General features: G+C 31.0%; 2 protein-coding genes across 3 annotated transcripts; both read left to right on the top strand.

Annotated features, from left to right (window-relative positions):
• The first annotated feature begins 3,411 nt into the window (after window positions 1–3,411).
• Window positions 3,412–4,716, top strand: LOC129959839 (uncharacterized protein F54H12.2-like). Its single transcript, XM_056072733.1, has one exon. The coding sequence runs from the start codon at window positions 3,412–3,414 to the stop codon at window positions 4,714–4,716; it is 1,305 nt and encodes a 434-aa protein (XP_055928708.1).
• Window positions 4,717–6,227: 1,511 nt separating this feature from the next.
• Window positions 6,228–11,086, top strand: LOC129960301 (uncharacterized). 2 transcript variants are annotated; one of them, XM_056073627.1, is made up of 3 exons: window positions 6,236–6,319; window positions 6,414–6,482; window positions 6,625–11,086. In XM_056073627.1, exon 3 carries the CDS (start codon window positions 6,991–6,993, stop codon window positions 10,357–10,359), a length of 3,369 nt encoding a protein of 1,122 aa, XP_055929602.1. In that variant the 5' UTR covers window positions 6,236–6,319; window positions 6,414–6,482; window positions 6,625–6,990; the 3' UTR covers window positions 10,360–11,086. The 2 variants fall into 2 exon arrangements, with proteins under 2 accessions (XP_055929603.1, XP_055929602.1); XM_056073628.1 differs by lacking the exon at window positions 6,414–6,482 and having other exon boundaries at window positions 6,228–6,319.
• The last annotated feature ends 8,729 nt before the right edge of the window (window positions 11,087–19,815 follow it).

The following is a 19,815-nucleotide window of genomic DNA, read 5'->3' as shown; positions in this document are numbered from 1 at the left end:
GATGATGCAAAAGCAAAACTGTTGAGCCAACTGCTTTTAAAATATCAGCATGCTATAAATGTGCCTAAACCACCGATACGTGTAACTATTGAAGACTCTAAGGAACAAGTTCAAGAATCGCCTAAAAGTAACTCAGTGGAAGATCCTATATTACGTGATATCATACTTTCAGTTCCTGCGAACTTCCAAAAATTTATTTCGCCTATTGCTGAAAAATTGAATACACGCAGCTATGCTTGGAATGAATATGGTGAATTGATGAAAGATAACGAAATCGTTAAAAACACAAACGTTATTGACTTATTTTCATATTTAATGAGAAATGTAAAGAAAGGTTATGAACCACATGGTTTTTCAGTGTTTTGGAGGGGTATTAAAGAGATAAAAATACCAACACGTTGGATTGGCAACCAGAAGCTAGTAGAAAATTTCGGGTTTGACACAGACGCAGGCGAGATCCAAAACGAAATTAATCTGAAATCTCCAGATTCAAAAGCAAAGAAGAAGAAGCAAAACTCGAAAAGAAAATGGAAAGAATATTAGAAGCAGCATATTACGATTTCGCAAACCCTGCATCATTTGGCGGAATAAAGAAACTATCAGCAATCTCTAAAGTTCCATATGAGAAAGCTAAACGCTGGTTAATGACCCAAGATACTTATTCGTTACATAAACCAGTTCGGTATAAATTTTCTCGGATGTCGACGCTTTCATATGGTATAAATGATTTATGGCAATGCGATCTTGTGGATTTACAGCATTTAGCAGAACATAATAATGGGTTTAAGTATTTACTCACCGTAATTGATGTATTTTCGAAGTATGCCTATGTTATACCTCTTAAAAGCAAAACTTCTGTGGCTGTAAAAAATGCTTTTGAAAAATTGTTACAGCAGGTTAAGCCTAAACACATTCAAAGCGATAAGGGCAAGGAATTTTACAATACGCAACTTCAGTCATTGTTTAAGAGGTACAACATTAACCACTATTCAGCTGAAGGTGATCATAAAGCTAGTGTTATTGAGAGGTTCAACAGAACTTTAAAAAACAAAATGTTCAGGGTATTCACATATAGAAAATCTTATAGATATGATGATGTGCTACAGTCACTAGTAAAGTCGTATAATGACAGTGAACATCGTAGCATTGGCATGGCACCTTCAAAAGTCACTCGTGATTTTGAACCACATATCTTCAAAAAATTATATGGTTACACATTGAAGAACTCGCGAGTGATTTTGAATAAGGGAGATTTAGTAAGAATATCGAAAGCGAATAAATCGTTCAGACGAGGATATTTACCAGGGTGGAGCGATGAGGTGTTTATGGTGTCAAAAGTATATCCCTCTTATCCAACTACATTCGAGCTTCAAGACCTTAAATCAGAAGCTATAAAAGGACGATTTTACGCAGAAGAACTCCAGAAAATATTGAAACGCCCTGAGGATTATTGGCATATAGAAAAGGTGCTTAAAACAAAGGGCAAAGGTACGAAGAAAGAATATTACGTGAAGTGGAAAGGCTTTGATAATCGGTTCAACTCGTGGGTAAAAGCAGCATGGATGAAGTGAACGATTTTTACATTACGCTTCCCAGCAACTCTAGCATGGATTACTTTCCAAAAAATACGCAAGCATCATTCAGAACGAAATTATCTCGTCCAATAATACTAACTGGTGAATGGGAAGTTGGTTTATCAGAAATATTCGTTCCTCGAACCTGGTTCAACATCGGAAATCATAATAATAAATATTCGATAACTTACGAGGAAACAAAATTGGTGGAAAAGGATTTTCTGGAGTACTCAATCAGAATAAAAATTGAACAGGGAACTTCTGATGAGGATATAATCGATAACATTAACCAAAGTATTGAAGCAATATGTGGACATTTCGTCTCTTTCGAATTGGATCACAAGAATATGAATATACTTATTGCTCCGAATTATGAACTACACTTGACAGCTGCTGATTCACCAAGATTGTTAACTATGTTAAACTTACCTAGAGAGGATAGAGTTATAAAAACATCGGAAAGTTTTATGTACAGAAAACCATCAAAGACAAACAAAGACAATATTTTCAAAATTATCGCTCGAAATATGAAAAGGCATTTTATAATTCGCGTCACCAGGTTTAATCATAAGTATACTGATATGGACAACATACATCACGAACTCTTTCAGCATATAAATCATAATCTAATGCAGACTGGTATAGGAGGTGCAGCGGATTTTATATTCGACTTTAAAGAAGATAAAGTAGAAATAACGGTTCAAAAGAATGTTGAACTCGAGTTTAGGTTATTATATGCCCCGTTGTTTATGCGAATGTTGGGCATGACGAAAGATATTGTTTTAACGGGTAGAACGTTACATGTTTTGCAAAAAATTGAAAGGCCTCCTATGAACGAATACTTCCGCGTGAGCATTACGGATAAACCAACAATTCCTGTGAAAATTAAAAAAACAGAGGATATGGAACTACAAGTCGGATTTTATAAAAACTCAGAGCAGTTGTTTGGATCTTTTAAACACCTTGCTTTTAATCATTTAGCGAACAATAAGATCAAAATTCATATACCAGAAAATTCAACTCTGACTTTACAAGAAGGATTAAGAGATCTTTTAGGTTTCAAAGAATCCACATTAAATGGCGGAACTCATATATCTGACTATCAATTGGAGTTAGATGGAGGAATCACCGAAATTTATGTCTATAGTGATATCATAGAATCGCACTTTGTAGGGGATACAATTGCTCCTTTACTCCGTATTATTCCTGTTATGTCGAAAAAAGAAGACCAAATAGTAATAAATTATCAAAGACCGCTGTATTTTCCTTTGCGCAAAAATTATATCGATTGCATAGAAATCGAATTGAGAAGTAGCTCTGGAGATGGTATAATTTTTACCAGTGGGAAATCACTCTTGGTTCTCTCCTTCCGTCGCAGAACACTATAAAACTATTACTTATTTTGTGATGAATCATTTTAAATCCGATCGTGAAAGAGAATGCATTTGGATCAAAAAGCTTGTGAAGATTATTACTGCTCGCAAGTGCAGGCTGGCGGTGGACCATATTTTCAGGGTGTTGGCCACCAAAGAGGATATGGAATGTTTTCAAATTTATTTCGATTTATTTCTCCCATAGCACTGAAAGCTGGAAAGTATTTAGGAAAACACCTTCTAAGCGCAGGTTCAAAAGTAATGTCAGATGTTGCTTCAGGTTCATCTCTTAAAGACTCGGCAAGATCGCGATTTCGCGAAACATCAAAACAAATAAAAGACGACATTATTCATAAAATTCAGAGCGGTTCGGGTATAAAAAGAAAGAAATTCCAGAAGAAAAATCATTCGCAACGTGTCAAGCGGAGCCGAAAGAAATTAAAGAAAGCAGACATATTTTCATAATGGATTCCCGAGCGTGTGCTTGCTTGCAGAGTGAATTAGACCTTTTTAACGTGAATCCTGTACAATTATCAACAGAAGACAGCTCATTCACTGAGATTTTTCCTGTTGCATCTCTGAATGAAAAGACGCCAATTGAATTTTACGTAAGCGGAAGTGGTGAACATTATCTGGACTTATCCCATACACTTTTGCATCTACAAGTGAAAATTAAAAAGAGAAATGGAGCAGTAATTGGAACGCCTGATCAAGTGGCTCCTATCAATTATCTCCTTAATACGATATTTTCTGAATGTTCAGTTACATTAAATGACAAGCAGGTTTCTTCGCAAGCTAACTACGCATATAGATGTATTTTCGATGCTTTGCTTTCACCTCGAGCTGTTCAAGAATCAATGCTAACATCGGGTCTTTTCTACAAAGACGCTGCTTCTAAGCATGAATCAGTAGAACTAGCTAATGTTGGTGATAATGCAAATTCCGGTTACCAAACTAGATATAACATCTGCAAAGATAGTAAACTTATAGATATGATAGGTCCATTACATTTCGATCTAGGCAATCAGAGCAAATGTCTTATAAATTCGGTGAATCTTCGGATCAAATTAGAAAGAAATAAGGATTCTTTTGCTCTGATGTCAGCCACGCAAGATTTTAAAGTAGTTATATATCATGCATCATTATTTGTTAGGAAAATTAAAGTCGCTCCCTCAGTCGTGATTGCCCATGAATTAGCTTTAAGCAAGGGAGTTATAAAAATGCCTATTCGCAGAACAGAAGTGAAATCATTCGCACTTTCTTCAGGAATGCAATCAATAACTATCCCTAATGCGTTCATTGGACAATTACCGACACGACTTATAATGGGTATGGTATCTAATGCTGCATTTAATGGGGATTTTTCAAAAAATCCATTCAATTTCAAGCATTATGATTTATCATATCTTTGTATATTAGATGGCAATCGTATGATTCCGTCAAAGCCCTTTCAACCAAAATTTGATAATTCTAACAGTTACAGCAGATGTTATATGAGTCTATTTACTGATTTGGGTAGATATCATAAAGATCAAGACATTAATATAAGTTACACTGAATATAAAGATGGGTATACGCTGTTCGCTGTAGATTTGACGCCCGATCTCAACGCGGACGGAATGCATGAAAGTATTTCACGCAATGGTAATTTAACTATTGATATAAAATTCAGCAAAGCATTATCTGAAACTGTAAATTTAATAGTTTTTTCAGAGTATCGAAATACTATAGAAATCGACAAAAGTCGCAGTATTTTTTCAGATTTTTGAAAATGGATAGCACAACTTTGTGCAGACTTGCATGCAGCGACTTCCGTCTACGTTCTAAATTTGGAGGTGTATACGCTTCAGATGAATTGCCTAAGACAATAGATAGTTATTCATGTTTTATTGTAAATTTAGATCCTAAAACAAAACCGGGAAGTCATTGGGTTGCAATAGCATTTCGGAATAATAAATGTTACTATTTTTGTAGTTACGCTTCTGTGCCGAATAACAAATATATTTTAAAGTTCATAGAAAATAACGCTGCAAATTTTGCTTGGAACAAATGTAGATATCAAAGCTTAGTGTCGTATACTTGTGGTCATTTTTGCCTTCATTTCTTGTACAATTTTGTGAGAAAGCAAACTTTGTCACCTCTAGATTCTAATAAAATTGAAAATAACGAGAAGTTTATTAAAAAATTTGTAGCTAGCAAATTTCGTTTACAAAATTGCTGCTTTTCTCCATATTCAAATCAAATTTGTGAAGCTCGTGATTTCAGAAATAGATGTCTTTAGACATGTTTCAACAGAATATAATTATATATGCTCTCTCTATAAGCTCTCTATATAAATTTAACATATTTTTTTGGAGGTCACTTTTCATACAGAGCATATAAAAGAGATACACTAACTGGGGAATTCTCATTGTGCTTCAACTGATTCAGCAGAAACGATGACTTCCGAACTGAGATATGGCTTTATGTACTTGAAGCGTACTGGATCAGCTTATATGATTCATTGCTTCACCGATTCCCTTTACGAAAATATGATATCCTGTGTTCAAGCTGCGAACTCCTATCAAATGGATACAGTTGATTCAGACTGCAGATTGAAGATTGCCTATTTCAAGGTTCTCAACAATAATGATATTGTCAGAGAACTCCATAACGGTTCTGCTATGAATTATCGACAGACATTTGATTGTAAAACGTAATACAAAGCGAACTTCGGCGAATCAATTACTCATGATTCAAAGATCTGCAATGGAATTGTGGACAACTTCAAAGAAAATAAATGTAAATACTAAACTATACAGCTAAGATACTGAGAATAGCTCAGCATTGTAAACTCTATATAAAATTGTAATACTAAGCAGCACTAACTGTCATTTAATGTAACATCATCAATGAATCGATGTTCTACATGCATAAGCAACACGAAGAAACTGATTGTACCACTCGATGTAATATTTTAACAATCCCTGAATAAAAATATAATTTAACTGTATAATTGCGTCTGTCTTATTTTGCTTCGCTACATCAATATGTTTTTTGTAATATCCTATATCACCGTAAAATTACGTTGTTTTATTCTCAAGGTGGTGAAAGTGGGTTAAGGTAGGAAAATGCACATAAAGTTATTTTAAAATTACTTTAAGGTCACCAGTTCAGGGAGAACAAGGCGTTCCTGGGAAATTCTACAGATAATAAACAATTATTCCATTGCCACTTACATAAACAGGGGTATAAATATAAGCTACATCAGCCTTTGTACATATACTACCGATCTTGTTGAAGACTTCATCTTCATCTCTGTCTCCGTCTTCCTCAGAGTGCGTGTATCTAAGTACTACTCAGCTATCATGGACAGTCACAAAGCGAGCGTCAGTAAGTGATTGCATTTTCATATTCTTTTTAGATTGCTAAGCATGTGTAACATAATTTTTTAAAAATAAAGTTAAGTTTTCACACTTCCTAATAGGCTTAACTGATAGCGATTCAGACGGCAAGCAGTTATTTCCCCTTCCTTCCAAGGAAAAGCATACAAGCGGTAAATTAGATTTGATTTTATAAGTCAATTTAGACTTTAGATTTTTAAATTCCCAAAGAAAAAACATGACGGTAAAATGTAAAATCATTTTACATTTTGTATCTTTAGATTTAATTTCAAAATATTATCCCTTTTCTGATAGCTAAAAGAAAATCAAACGATGAGAAAAAAGAGGAGTCCACCAAAAGAGCAAAGAATTTCGAGTATAATTTTTCTGATCCGACAGAAGAGAAAAAGCTCATACCCCCAATAAGCGCTTACCTAGGAAAAGGGATTAACATCAGCATCAAGGAATACAGAAAGTCCTATTATCTTGCTTTCCAAAAGAATGTTGGAGATGAAACAAAGAACAGATTCAACATGAATCTTGACCAATTGGGAGCTTTAAAAAAAGCTATAAATGTGTTTGCAGAACATATAAAGAAAAATTGACATTCACGAGTTAAATGAAAATTTTGTAAAAAAATTGAACTAACTTGACAATTTTCCCTATATTCATCTTCTTAGAATGTCGTTTAATAGAATAGAATCAAGTTTTAGAGGTTATATTTCAGCTTACCGACACTCTCCGATACACTCTGATCCCTACAACTTATATAACGAAATTCGAGAAAACATTTTCTTACTCTTATTAGAGCAAAACCTACCTTTCCGTCTTTTAATATGCATAAGCATTGAATTTATTAAAGATACTCATCCTGACAATTTACTGCAAAACGCTTACTTCTGTTCATTTGCTGAACGCATAATATCATATAACCAAGTAAAAAGTAAAGTTAAAAGCTGTTTTCAGAAAATATTCAATTCCATTGAAACATATATCCAAAACGGTAGTGGTTGGGTTATTAATAAAATTAACTTTTTAGATGTTAATATCGGACAGTACAGAGAACCGCGGGGAGGTTGCGGTAATATAAAATTACCTGACTGTTTAAAAAAAAAAAGAACTCTTCTAAATATACGTTGCGATGATCACAAATGCTTCATATATAGTTGCTTAGCTCATCTCTTTCCTCCTGAAAAAAATTCTAATGCTCCAAGCAGTTACCAAAATAAACTAAAATACTTAAAATTGAAAAATGTAACCTTCCCCATGAAACTCTCTAACATAAAGCATTTTGAAAGTATCAACAGCTTAAAGATAAATATTTTTACTTATGACAAAGAAGTTTTCCCCATATATATCAGTAATAAAAAGTTGGGTTCGGAAATAAATTTACTTCTGTATAAAGAGCATTACTTCTTAATTAAAAATCTAAATCGTTTATTAAACTCCAAAAAAGGGATTCATCATTATTGCTCGCGATGCCTGATTGGATTTCAGAGGCGAAATAGTCTTGTAGATCATAAGCGAGTGTGTTGCCAAAATGCCCCCCAAAAACTATCCCCGCCTAAAATAAACACTGTAAAATTTACTAGCATTTACAAAATGTTGTTCCATCCTTTTATTTTGTATGCGGATTTTGAATGCATAACGAAAAATATATCTACTGTTTTACCAAATACATCTCAGAGTTTTTCAGCCAACCTAGAGCATCACGAACCAATCAGTTTCGCATTAATAGCAATTAATATAAAAAATGAAATAATATATCACAAATTCTATTGCGGAGAAAATCCAGTACAAATATTTTTAAAAACAATAAAAAAATTAGCAAAATCTTTATTTAAAAGACTATCATGCAATAAACCAATGATCGAGGAAAATATACCAACGGGAAAGCCTAGCACATGTTACATATGCAAGTTAAAATTTGAACCGAGTGATCGCATTGTCAGAGATCATTGCCATGTTTTAGGCATATTTAGAGGTTTCTGTCACAATTCATGCAATTTAAATTTAAAAAGAAGTAATTTCATTCCTGTAGTCATTCACAACCTTAAGGGGTACGATTCCCACTTATTGTTAAAACATATGTCTCCAGAATTCGCGCATCAGATTGATATAATTCCGACGAATAGTCAAAAATTTACTAGTTTCACCCTCGATAATTACATTAAATTTATTGATTCGTACGCATTTCTTGATTCTTCCTTATCTTCTCTTGTAGAAATTTTGAAAATTTCTGAACATCGGTTTGACATTTTTGATTCTTTTTTCCAAAATAAAACAAATAGAAACTTACTCAAACAAAAAGGATTTTTTCCTTATAGCTATTTTTCATCAAAAGATATTTTAAAACAAAAGACATTTCCACCTCACGAAGCCTTTTTTAACATTTTGACGAATTCGAACATAACAAAAAAAGAATACAAACACGCACTGAGGGTTTACCAAGAATTTCATTGTAAAAATTTTCAAGATTACCTTGAATTGTATCAAAATACAGATACAATTCTTTTAGCTGAAGTATTTCAATCGTTTCGACAAACAAGCATGATGCACTATCATTTGGACCCTGCTCATTTCCTAACTATTGCTGATTTAACGTGGCATTCTGGTTTAAAATTCACAGGTCAGGAATTAAAATTGTTATCGAATGTAGAAGACTATGTCTTACTTGAGACTCAAATGAGAGGTGGAATTTGCTTTCTCGGTCAAAGATATGCCCAGGCAAATAATCCATATCTTTCTTGTTATAACCCCGATGAACCTACAAATTATATTGTGAATTTAGATGTTAACAATCTTTACGGACATTGCATGTCTGAATATCTACCTGTGGGGGATTTTCGTTGGCTTTCACCTGAAGAAATAGCTGTTTTTGATTTAGCAAATGTATCTCGATACTCAGAAACGGGATATTTATTAGAGGTAGATTTACTATATGATAAATCAGCTCATGATTTCCATGATTTTCCCTTAGCAGCAGAACACTTAAATATAAATAAACAAATGTTATCAGATTATCAAAAAAAAATATTGTCTGAAAAAAATATTCCATTCACCGAGTGTAAAAAGTTAACACCAAATTTTTATCCAAAGAAACGCTACATTTTACACTACAGGAACTTAAAATACTATTTAAAGCATGGGATGTCTTTAAAAAAAATTTATCGGATCTTGGCTTTTTCACAATCAGACTGGTTGCGAAGCTATATAAATTTTAATAATGAAAAACGCCAACAAGCCAAAAGCGAGTTTGAAAAATCTTTCTTTAAAAAAATGAATAATGCTTTTTTCGGCAAAACATGCCAAAACGTCAGAAAAAGAATTAACTTAAAGACTGCTCTTACACCCGCTGAATGTAGAAAGCATTTAGCAAGTCCTTTACTTGAATACTTTGAGAGCATAAACGAAGACTTCGCTGTCTTTAAGATGAAAAAAATTAATCTAGTTCTCGACAAACCAATTTATGTAGGATTTTGCGTGCTTGAGCTAGCTAAATTACACATGTATACTTTATATTACTCTAAGTTCAAAAAATATTATAAAGAAAATTGCAAACTCTTATACACAGATACTGATTCTCTATTCATGCAAATATTTACAAATAATGTTTACAAAGATTTTAAAAACGAATTTTTTGATATCATGGATCTAAGCAACTATCCATCTTCAAGTGAATTTTTTAATTCGGAGAACCAAAATAAGTTAGGGTTTTTAAAAGACGAAACGAAATCTAAACCTATTTCAGAATTTATCGGTTTACGATGCAAAATGTACAGCTACAAATGTGAAAATACTGAAACGAAAAAGGCAAAAGGTGTAAAACAGAGTTGTTTAAGAAACATAACACATGAACATTTTAAAACCTCTTTACTTAATGAAACGATTCATCGTCACGAGCAATATTCTATACAGTCAAAATCACATATTCTTTCTACAACCATATCAAACAAAATTTCTTTATCTCCGTTTTACGATAAAATATTTTTGAATGAGGATGGTGTGACCGGAAAATGCTTTGGTCACTATTCCTTGCTTGAAGAATAATGGTAATATAATTTTCGTTTATTTTTATGTTCTTCAAAAAAAATTTTTTTTTGAAAAACTATTAAGCATTCAATAGCTACCTTCTGTTAAGGGGAAAATTGTCTCTTAGTTCAATTTTATTTCACATGCTTTGTAAGTGAATCAAATGTTTACTCAGATCGACTGGTTGGACTGAGTTTTTTCATGGTTTTCTCAGTCTATAACGCAAATGCGAACCAATATAAGAAGATCTTCCATGACATATTATTAATAAATACCAAGAACATTTTATTTTTAATGTAATCAATTTTTATACTATTTTTGCATGTACATATATATATGATTCAAGTTGTTGTTTTTATCTTAGTTAATATTGTATTAATTGTTTGCACTGTTTTTCGAATGAAATGGAAATAATTTGTATTCATATCCTTTCTTTATATACATTTCTTTCTTATATTCACATGCTTTGTAAGTGAATCAAATGTTTACTCAGATCGACTGGTTGGACTGAGTCTTTTCATGGTTTTCTCAGTCTATAACGCAAATGCGAACCTATATAAGATCTTCCATGAGATATTATTAATAAATTCCAAGAACATTTTATTTTTTAATGTAATCAATTTTTATACTATTTTTGCATGTATATATATATATGATTCAAGTTGTTGTTTTGTCTTACTTAATAATGTATTAATTGTTTGCACTGCTTTTTCGAATGAAATGAAAATAATTTGTATTCATATCCTTTCTTTATACATATATTTCTTTCTTATAAATACAATAAAAATCGTTCAACAATTATCAGTCTATGCCTCTTTTTTTTGAGTGGGAATAAAATTTATAACCTTGCAGAAAACATTGCTCGCTCTTTTAGTAGTATAGAGATGATGGTTTTCATATTCATTTAGTTGAATATTTCAACTATTTTGAAAGGCACTTTTTATATGAGAGCCATCATCTAGTGAAAGGTACTTTTTATATGAGAGCCATCATCTAGTGAAAGGTACTTTTTATATGAGAGCCATCATCTCTATACTACTCATATGGATTAGAAATCTTTTGTCATATGTCATTTGAACAGTTCAATTAATAGCATTCTATTATGGAAAATAATTAATTTCCCTGAGTTAATTATAGGTTTTCCTTATTCGCGCTCATCATTTTGTAGAACTTTAATTAAGTTTTTTGATTGGGGTTCCCTCATTCTTCAGTGGGTTATGAGAGACATTCTTCTGTGACGAGAAGTTCATTACTAACCGAAGCCACTCAACGAAAGGATAAAATTCCTAGAATTAAAGTTAAACGAAACAACGAGGAAATCTTATTTTATGGAAACTCTTACCTGGTTCATTTTTGCTAAAATTTTCTTTAGAAATATCTTATGAAATAAAATATTATCCTTAATTTGATAAACAAGTTATTACATGCCGATTCCTTCATTATAGATTTTTTTTTCTGCACTGCTTGAGGAATACATCGCCTCACATTCGTTATTCGTTTATAATTAAATTCGGTCATGAATTCTGCAATAATTCGCAATTATTTAATTGATATGATTTACTGTAGAATCAGAATTAAAGTAGAAATCGTATAAAAAATATGAGCTTTAATGACAAAAGATATTTTCATCCCCTGAAGTAGTAAAGGGGCGACACTCAAACTTTTAATATTTACAAATGTTATTTCATATTACAACCCGCAAGTAAATATTTAGTCAATAAGAAATCAGATATTCATATTTAAAAAAGAAGGTTATACGAAAGAAAGAAGAAATATAATTTCTCAACATTGAATTGAAACAATTATTTAATTAGTGAAATTTTAATTTGTTATTTATGATGACGAGTTTAATATATATATTTCAAATTTGAAAGAAAGGAAAGATTAAAAGAAATTGTTCCATAATGCTAAATAATTAAATTTCAAGGTATTGTTTAAATTGAATATTGCACTATATTTTGAAATTTATTATATCTTTTTACAAAATATCGCAAAATGTTCAGTGCAATAATTTCTAAGTTACTTCTGTTTTCATAGTATATTCATCGTTGCAAGTTTATATATTGAAGTAACTGTATTGTTTTATTATTTGATCTCAATCATTGAAAAGTGCGTAAGAACATATCTTTTTAATTAGTAAGGTATTCTGTATGGTAATTTTCAAGTTACTGTTGCATTTCTGTATTTTATTTAAGCATGAATAATTTATAGTACTTGATATATTTCTTCGCCCGTAAGTTTGCGAACCGAAACTGTCTGTTTTCGCTCTCTGATACCATTTTATGTGCCCTTGAGTGACGCGCCAAGTCTCATTAAGTATTCATAATCTCAGTCATTCCCAAGTGATTATTCTAAACAAGTATCGAATATGTTTTCTATTTTACCATATTTACCATATTTTGGTATTATGAAAGAACTGTTCTGATAGATTTGTTTTATTTTCCGAGAAATGATTTAGCATATGTCATCTTTAAATCGTATAAAGTGTGTAATTTTATATCTGATTCTCAGAATGTTATTTTTATGATTAAGAATTCTGAAGAGCTAAATTCTTTTTCAGTACTTACGCAAATTTAATCGGAATTGATTGTTGCTATATCAAAGACATATTATTTTGTTTATTTGTCAAAGACATCTGCTTTTTCTTTATATAAAGTGTGTATATATACTTGCAGTTAAAATTAACAATTGAAATATTTTTGAACTTAATTTATGTTTTCATGTGTTGCTTTCATTTAACTAAAATGTATACGCATAAAATTGTTTCGAACATAAATATATATTTTCAGCAATAGAGGAAAAATCAAGTAGTTCTCCTACTTGATTTTTTTTAGGCTTGTGTCTGTTCCTTCATATTCAAGTTTTCTTGTTTAACTTCCTATTTCATTTCAATAATTGCGTAGAATAAGCCAACACTTTGTAGTTTATTAATGTAAAATATGGTTGAATATGATTAAAGGTTGCTGATCCTTACAATTTTTTGGCTCATTCTTTGATATTTTTACTACAAAGGTAAGTAATAAGGATGTAAAAATTATAGATCCATTTATAATTTTTGCAATGATTGCCTCCAAGAATGTAAAAGTTAGCAAAATAATTTTCACAGGAGCTTGAAAAGATGGGAATTTCCAATTATTAACAAAGGAATTGAAAATTATTAGAAATAAAAGTTCACATTTTAGGTATATCTAGGAAAGTATTTCTACAGATCAGGTAGTTGAAATATCTGTAGCGCTTTTATTACAGATAATCATTTTTAACGTCTCTCTTTTCTTGCGCCGGGAAAATGTATTTACACATGAAATCGTTTAGAAAAATTATAAGTTTTCTAAAAGTTTCATTATACGGACTGATTTTTGAAAGTAGGTTATACATGCAGAATTAAGGAATTTTTTTGCAGACTCAATGTGCTACCTTTTTAGGAGTCTCTTTTTCTAGTGAATTAAGCAAAAACCAGCGGAAATGGTCCCCACGAAACTTTCTCACAGCTTTTATGCAAGCATCGCAGGTACCATTCCTTTCACCCTCACTTCAAATTTTGGGCCATGGGTAAGGCCGCAAATGCCTTGCATAGTATTGACGAACAATAGCTACGAAATATTTATCTTTGTCGTGAATTTAGCATTTTAACAAAATCTACCTAGTAATCTTTGGCGATTAATCCCTTGTATGCGGTTACTGGTGCACGAAAATTGAATTTGTGTTTTATATGCGTTTATTCCAACCGCCTGAAAACAAAATTCGGCACAATTTTAATTACAAAATAACATATCACATTTCCTATATTTAAGCCATTGGGTTCTTGAATTATCGCGCTTGCATTATTGTGAAAATACAGACCGACAGAATATCGGCTTCCTTGTCGAATTTGTTTCCAAACTTGATAGGTATAGAGATTTTAAATGTTAAATCTGTGTACCAAATTTTATGCATTTAGCTCTCTTTGATTTGTAATTATCGTGTTAACTTATATTAGGACAGCCGGAGAAAGATTCTCAGAATTGATTTTGCTCAAAATTTGATAGAAATCTACAAATAAGGAATAGACCATATACCAAATTTTATCCGTCTAGTTCAAAGCGTTTTTTTATTATCTCTGTCATAGATAAATAGACAGACAGATATAATGCCAAGAATATATTTTTCGAACTGAAAGAGGTCAAGAACGTGGAGTTTCGTCAAAATCTCGAATTCGTATTTTTTGATAATTACAATACTTTCTCAAGACTTGGTATACGGGAAAATAAAAGAAAACGGACGCAGTAATTTAATTGAGCTACATACATTTAAAATATAAATAAAAATAACATAATTTAGTTACATCATTACTAAAATTCTAAGTCATACACAACCTGAGAACAAGGCAAGTAGGATGCCTTATTAACAACTAACCTTTAGACGAAATATTCAAAACTTGCTATCTGAAACTATACATCACTTCGCACTCTGTTATTTAGGCAGCGGTAACTTGTAATTGTAAGTTATATATCTCTATTGCATACCTTATCAGGTGCAGCCATTTCTTCTACTCAATTCCCTCGGAAAGTTCTTCTCATATAGAACCCCGTTTGCAGTAGAGATCACATTTTTTACTGCAAAATGACTTGTTTCGATTCCTGACCTACCCTTCATTTTTATACCACGAGTCTTAGTATCAACCTGCATATTTGAGCATTCCCATGGAAGGAACCAAGAGTGGAAGATAATCAGGTTCTTGCTTCCCTAGAGGGAATGGCGATGTAGTTTGTGTTATTCCCCTCCAATTACAAATGCAGTTCCTACGGGTGGTTGGTAATGGCCTTTAGGATCCATCCTTATTTTCTCGTCTTCCTCTGTCTCGACGACTGTAATTTAGATTGTCCAAATATCAAGGCCGTCAAGGATAGATCCCTTGCGCATGTTTAGCAACGTATTATTGGGAAACAGTTTTGTTATAAATATTATAGGACATAGAATCTAGAGAGTCTTTAGGAAAAATATAACAAGCATCCCACCAAAAAGAATTCTTATTTGTCTCTTAGAACTAGGATATAAATTAACTTCATGTCACTTTAAGGCTTCATGACAAGATAAAGCCATGGTGCATTTAAGTAGTGAAATGACCGTATCTTGATTTATTTGTTAGACTAACATTCTGTTTTGAAGTTCAGTGAATCAAGAATCTCATTGAGCAATATTGGAACTTGAATAGGTTCTATATTCTCCTCCTCCTGCCATTTAGAGAAGTTGAAAGGTTTGGTCTTTAACAAATCTATAAACATAATACTATGAAAACCAATTATGTGGTCAAATACGAAAGGTAACTCTTATCACTTGACACTATCTACTTATTGGTGAAAGAACTGAATATATCTAAAATCTTTTAAAAGTAAGCCATTGTGACCATTTCTCTTTATCTTAACTTACGATTCTTTTAACTTAAGATACAAGATATTGATAAAAGAACATGGTAGGTGAGCTAAAATCATCACATTGATAGAATACAGTGATCTAAATAAATGTAGTATCCTTAAGACAGATGCCTAAGCGCTTAAAGATATCATTAAAACGCGTAAATATTATTGTCAGTCATATTCACAATAAATTAGGGATCTTTAGTGTTTCTGTAAGATAACAGTTTTGGGCATAGTGAGACTTTTATTCCTGAAATGTTCTGGATAAATGGATTAGTTGATTTCATCGAAAGAGTTGAGAACATCAGAAAGGTGGATCCGGTAGCAAACATTAGAAAATTAACATTGATGCAGAAGAAATATTCTTTTAAATGCTGAAAAGCTTTTAAGAGGTACGTTCGAAAACAGTGAAAATATGTGGAGAGCAATTATCCATTTGTAATCTATCTTATTTTTTATTCTCTGAAAAACTCTCATTTGAGAAATCTAGACATTTAAAAACACATTATGTTTTGCTAAAGCCGTTTTATATTTAATTATTTTAATGAAATTATTATTTTAAGTTACACGAGCAATTTCATTTGAATTTGAGGAACTGTAAAAGTACATAAAGATATTAAATAAACAGATTAGGTTGTCGGATCAGATTGAATTTAAAATTGATATATTAGAGAAACATTAATATAATTCAGGTAAAACAATTTGAATTTTACCACTGTTTCTCTGATATATGGTTGCGAATTATCATTAAATCTTTCTACAGAAAATTGATTTTTAAAACTTTCAAAATAAAGCAAGTTTATACAATCTTTGCAAAGGAAACATTAATTATTTAATTGGAATAATAATTACCAATATTCAGAAATTTTTGTTCGACAAGAAAGAATTTTGATGCTATTAAACAAAGTGTTACTTTGATGTATTTTTAAAAATCGGTTGTTAATTTTTCATTTTTTTTTTCATATTGCGAGAAAGATACCCTAAAATTCATAAGCGAAATTTGCTTTTTAGTTTACATGAACATTCTCTATTACTTTATTTATTAAACGCGAGATCTGCTTTGTAGTATTTCAAAAATATATATTACATACGACCCATTTTCATGAATATTTTCAAAGATAGGATTAAAAAAAGTCAATACTTCGTTAAGAGCTTTTTGAATAAAATGAAATTTCTTCAATAAATGAATTCTTTAATAAGTGAATTCTTTAATAAATGAATTGTTTAATAAAATTTATTAAATTCCAAAGGATATTAAAATTTGTAAGGATTTTTTTTTATAATTGTCTAAATAAAATTCTTGTTGCTATATGAATTTTTCAAGCCAATGTAAATTTACATTTATTCAAGACAACTGCTTAGTCATTTCATTTTTTCTCTCCCAGCATATCTTAAAATATTTATACACTTAACTTTACATTTGTTTCTCAGTATTTATTAATATTTCCATCTTAACAGCTTTCAAAGTTTGAACAGGAAATTGTTTAGAAATATTTAAATAAATTTCTCCAGATCTATTACAAAAAACATTCTGTTAAACAAGCGCATCTCTGTATTAAATAGCATAACTACTATTTTAATACAGAGTATGGTTATTTTGCATTATTTAAAATCAAGGAGCCAATGAGAATTTACAAATAAGAATTGTTTCAAATTCAGATTCTTTACAGTTCCCAAAATATATTAATAAATCATGGAAAGTAACTAATAAGCTAAAGAAATCAATAAATTAGTTGCTAGAAAATGCCACTTAGAAATACGCATATATAAAGAAATTGATGCATGCAGCAGTTGCTTTTGTTTTACTTCAAATACAACATAAATAGTTGTCAAAAGATCTTTTATGGTACAATATTTGATTACGCATCATTGAATATAATTCAGATGCATTGATCTTCGCTCAAATGCGCCTGAAAAATAAAAATATATGACAAGAAAATGGAAATGAGACGGAAAAGAACTGGGAATAATTCGAAGCACAGTAATGAGTTCTGTGTTCACAAAGTGAGATTCAAAGTTTCTGAAGTCATTTGCCGCTATTCGAAGCATAAAATTTTTTAAATTAATGTATGTTAAAAGAGTGTTTTTAGCAGATGAAGCATGAACAAATGATACGACAAAATTCAAATTAAGTTAGTTGATTTCAAAATAGAAAGGGATGAACTTTCTTTAAGAATTTTGCTAACTTAAATGAATAACAATTATTGATTAGTAACAATTATTAATTGATTAATAATAATTAACAATAACAATGAATTAATTTAACATTAATTTTCTGATCCTCAAGAATTTGAAAAAAAAATATGTATTGGTCATATAAAGCTCTGGCTATATATTTCTTATTATCAAAACCAGAATTTATAACGTTTATCATGATAACTAAATTGGTCAAAGAATTATTTGCCGCAAAATTCAAAATTTTATCTCATATATATGATAACTATTAAAACCAATTTAACTTTTATTGTAGCTAGGTGAAGATACGTCAACATATTTTTTGAAATCTTTATTTCTTGGTATTTTTTTCCACCATAACTTCTTATTTTTGAGTTAATGTCGATATTTTGGTGTTAAGATATGAAATGTTACACTATTTCATTTAATAAATTTAATAATGCCATATACAGGTAACAGCATATAATAAATATTTTAATAACGGTACAAGGATGCAGTAGAATGGCACATATTTTAAAAATGATTTAAGCATGTAAACATGTAAGACTATAATGCATATTTTTAATTGAATATCGTAACTGTAACTCATTCAACAGTTTTTATGCTTTTCAGTTCTGGAACGCTCAACCCAAAGATAATTTTGACTGGAAATGTAAATGAAACCGTCAAGGTATTTGATACAAGTGAAACGTTTAAAATCACAGAGAAAATTTCAAAATCAATGAGAATCTCATCATTCATAAGTGGTTAATTGATATCAAAATCTGCAATGGCCTTTACTATTGGTGTTAAGAAAAAAGTATATAGTTGGTCTTCAGAAATTATACTTGGTTTACTGAATATGGAGATATATCTCAATCAGTTTTATTTCACATTGCCAATGGATTCTAGGTATGCGTCTAGTATTTTCAGCAGGCTGGATTTCAACATGTTATGCACATTTAGGATGTCAAAAAGAGCAATTAACCCTCCTGGCGGCGGCTTTCAGATTGCTATCCTTACCGAAAGCGGCACGCCGGAATAACAGGTTCAACCTTAAAATTGTCGCGGTTTGGTCAAAAGGATTGCTTTCCCCTTTTGCGGTCAGTTCAGCGCTGCAGATGGGAAGTGATTAGCAAATTTCATGCTGTGAGTAGCAGGTGTTTCTTATCGTAGTCTTTCGATTTCTAAGAGCATTTTTTTTCAGTGCTTAGGAAGAGATTGACAATAACATCGATTGAAAATGCGAAAATGTGATTGGTTTTTTTAGAGGTTTTTCGATTATTTTATAAAACAATACATAAAATTTATGTTAGGAATAAGTTATTATCATGTTTTTTTTTATGCTAGTCTAGTTTTTATAAATTGAAAGTCCTCGTCTAATAATTTTTTCATTGCAATATGTTTCGCAAATTATTTTATTCCGTACTACTGTGAAATTATTTCTCGACATTACTTGCAAGTGATTTAATTTTTTAAATAACCCCTTTCAGCGCATTGCCAATTTATTTTAATATTTTAAAATGCGTGTTTAAAACATTAATTGCGATAAGTAACACTACGTTATAACTTTGTTTCTTCAGTATTCAAAAAAATAATTGTGTAATTAGGGAATTTCATGCAATGTTTCACTTTCAAATATATCGATTTTCAGTATTTATCTACATGATTAAAATTTTATAATTAAATATACTTTACAATATTTAATTGGCAAAGCTAATTGGCCAGTTATTCAGTAATGCTGAAATAACTGGTCGATGCGCCTTATGACTGTAACAAATAAAAATAATTGTCAAAATATTTCTTTGTAATATTCATGATACAAATTTGGCCTGGAAAAATGACTCAAATAATACAGATTATTTAGACTCATAATTAACCATTTGCAACTGGAATTTTTTGAATACCTTCAAATCAAGTTCCTACA

Source organism: Argiope bruennichi, chromosome X2 (genome assembly GCF_947563725.1).
Source record: "Argiope bruennichi chromosome X2, qqArgBrue1.1, whole genome shotgun sequence".
Classification (NCBI taxonomy): domain Eukaryota; kingdom Metazoa; phylum Arthropoda; class Arachnida; order Araneae; family Araneidae; genus Argiope; species Argiope bruennichi.
Note: the sequence above shows the minus strand (reverse complement) of the source record. Positions and strands in the feature narration are given on the sequence as shown.

What these genes read in the sequence shown, in the direction of transcription:
- LOC129959839 (XM_056072733.1), top strand. Translation starts at nt 3,412, where the DNA reads ATGGATTCCCGAGCGTGTGCTTGCTTGCAGAGTGAATTAGACCTTTTT.
- LOC129960301 (XM_056073628.1), top strand. Translation starts at nt 6,991, where the DNA reads ATGTCGTTTAATAGAATAGAATCAAGTTTTAGAGGTTATATTTCAGCT.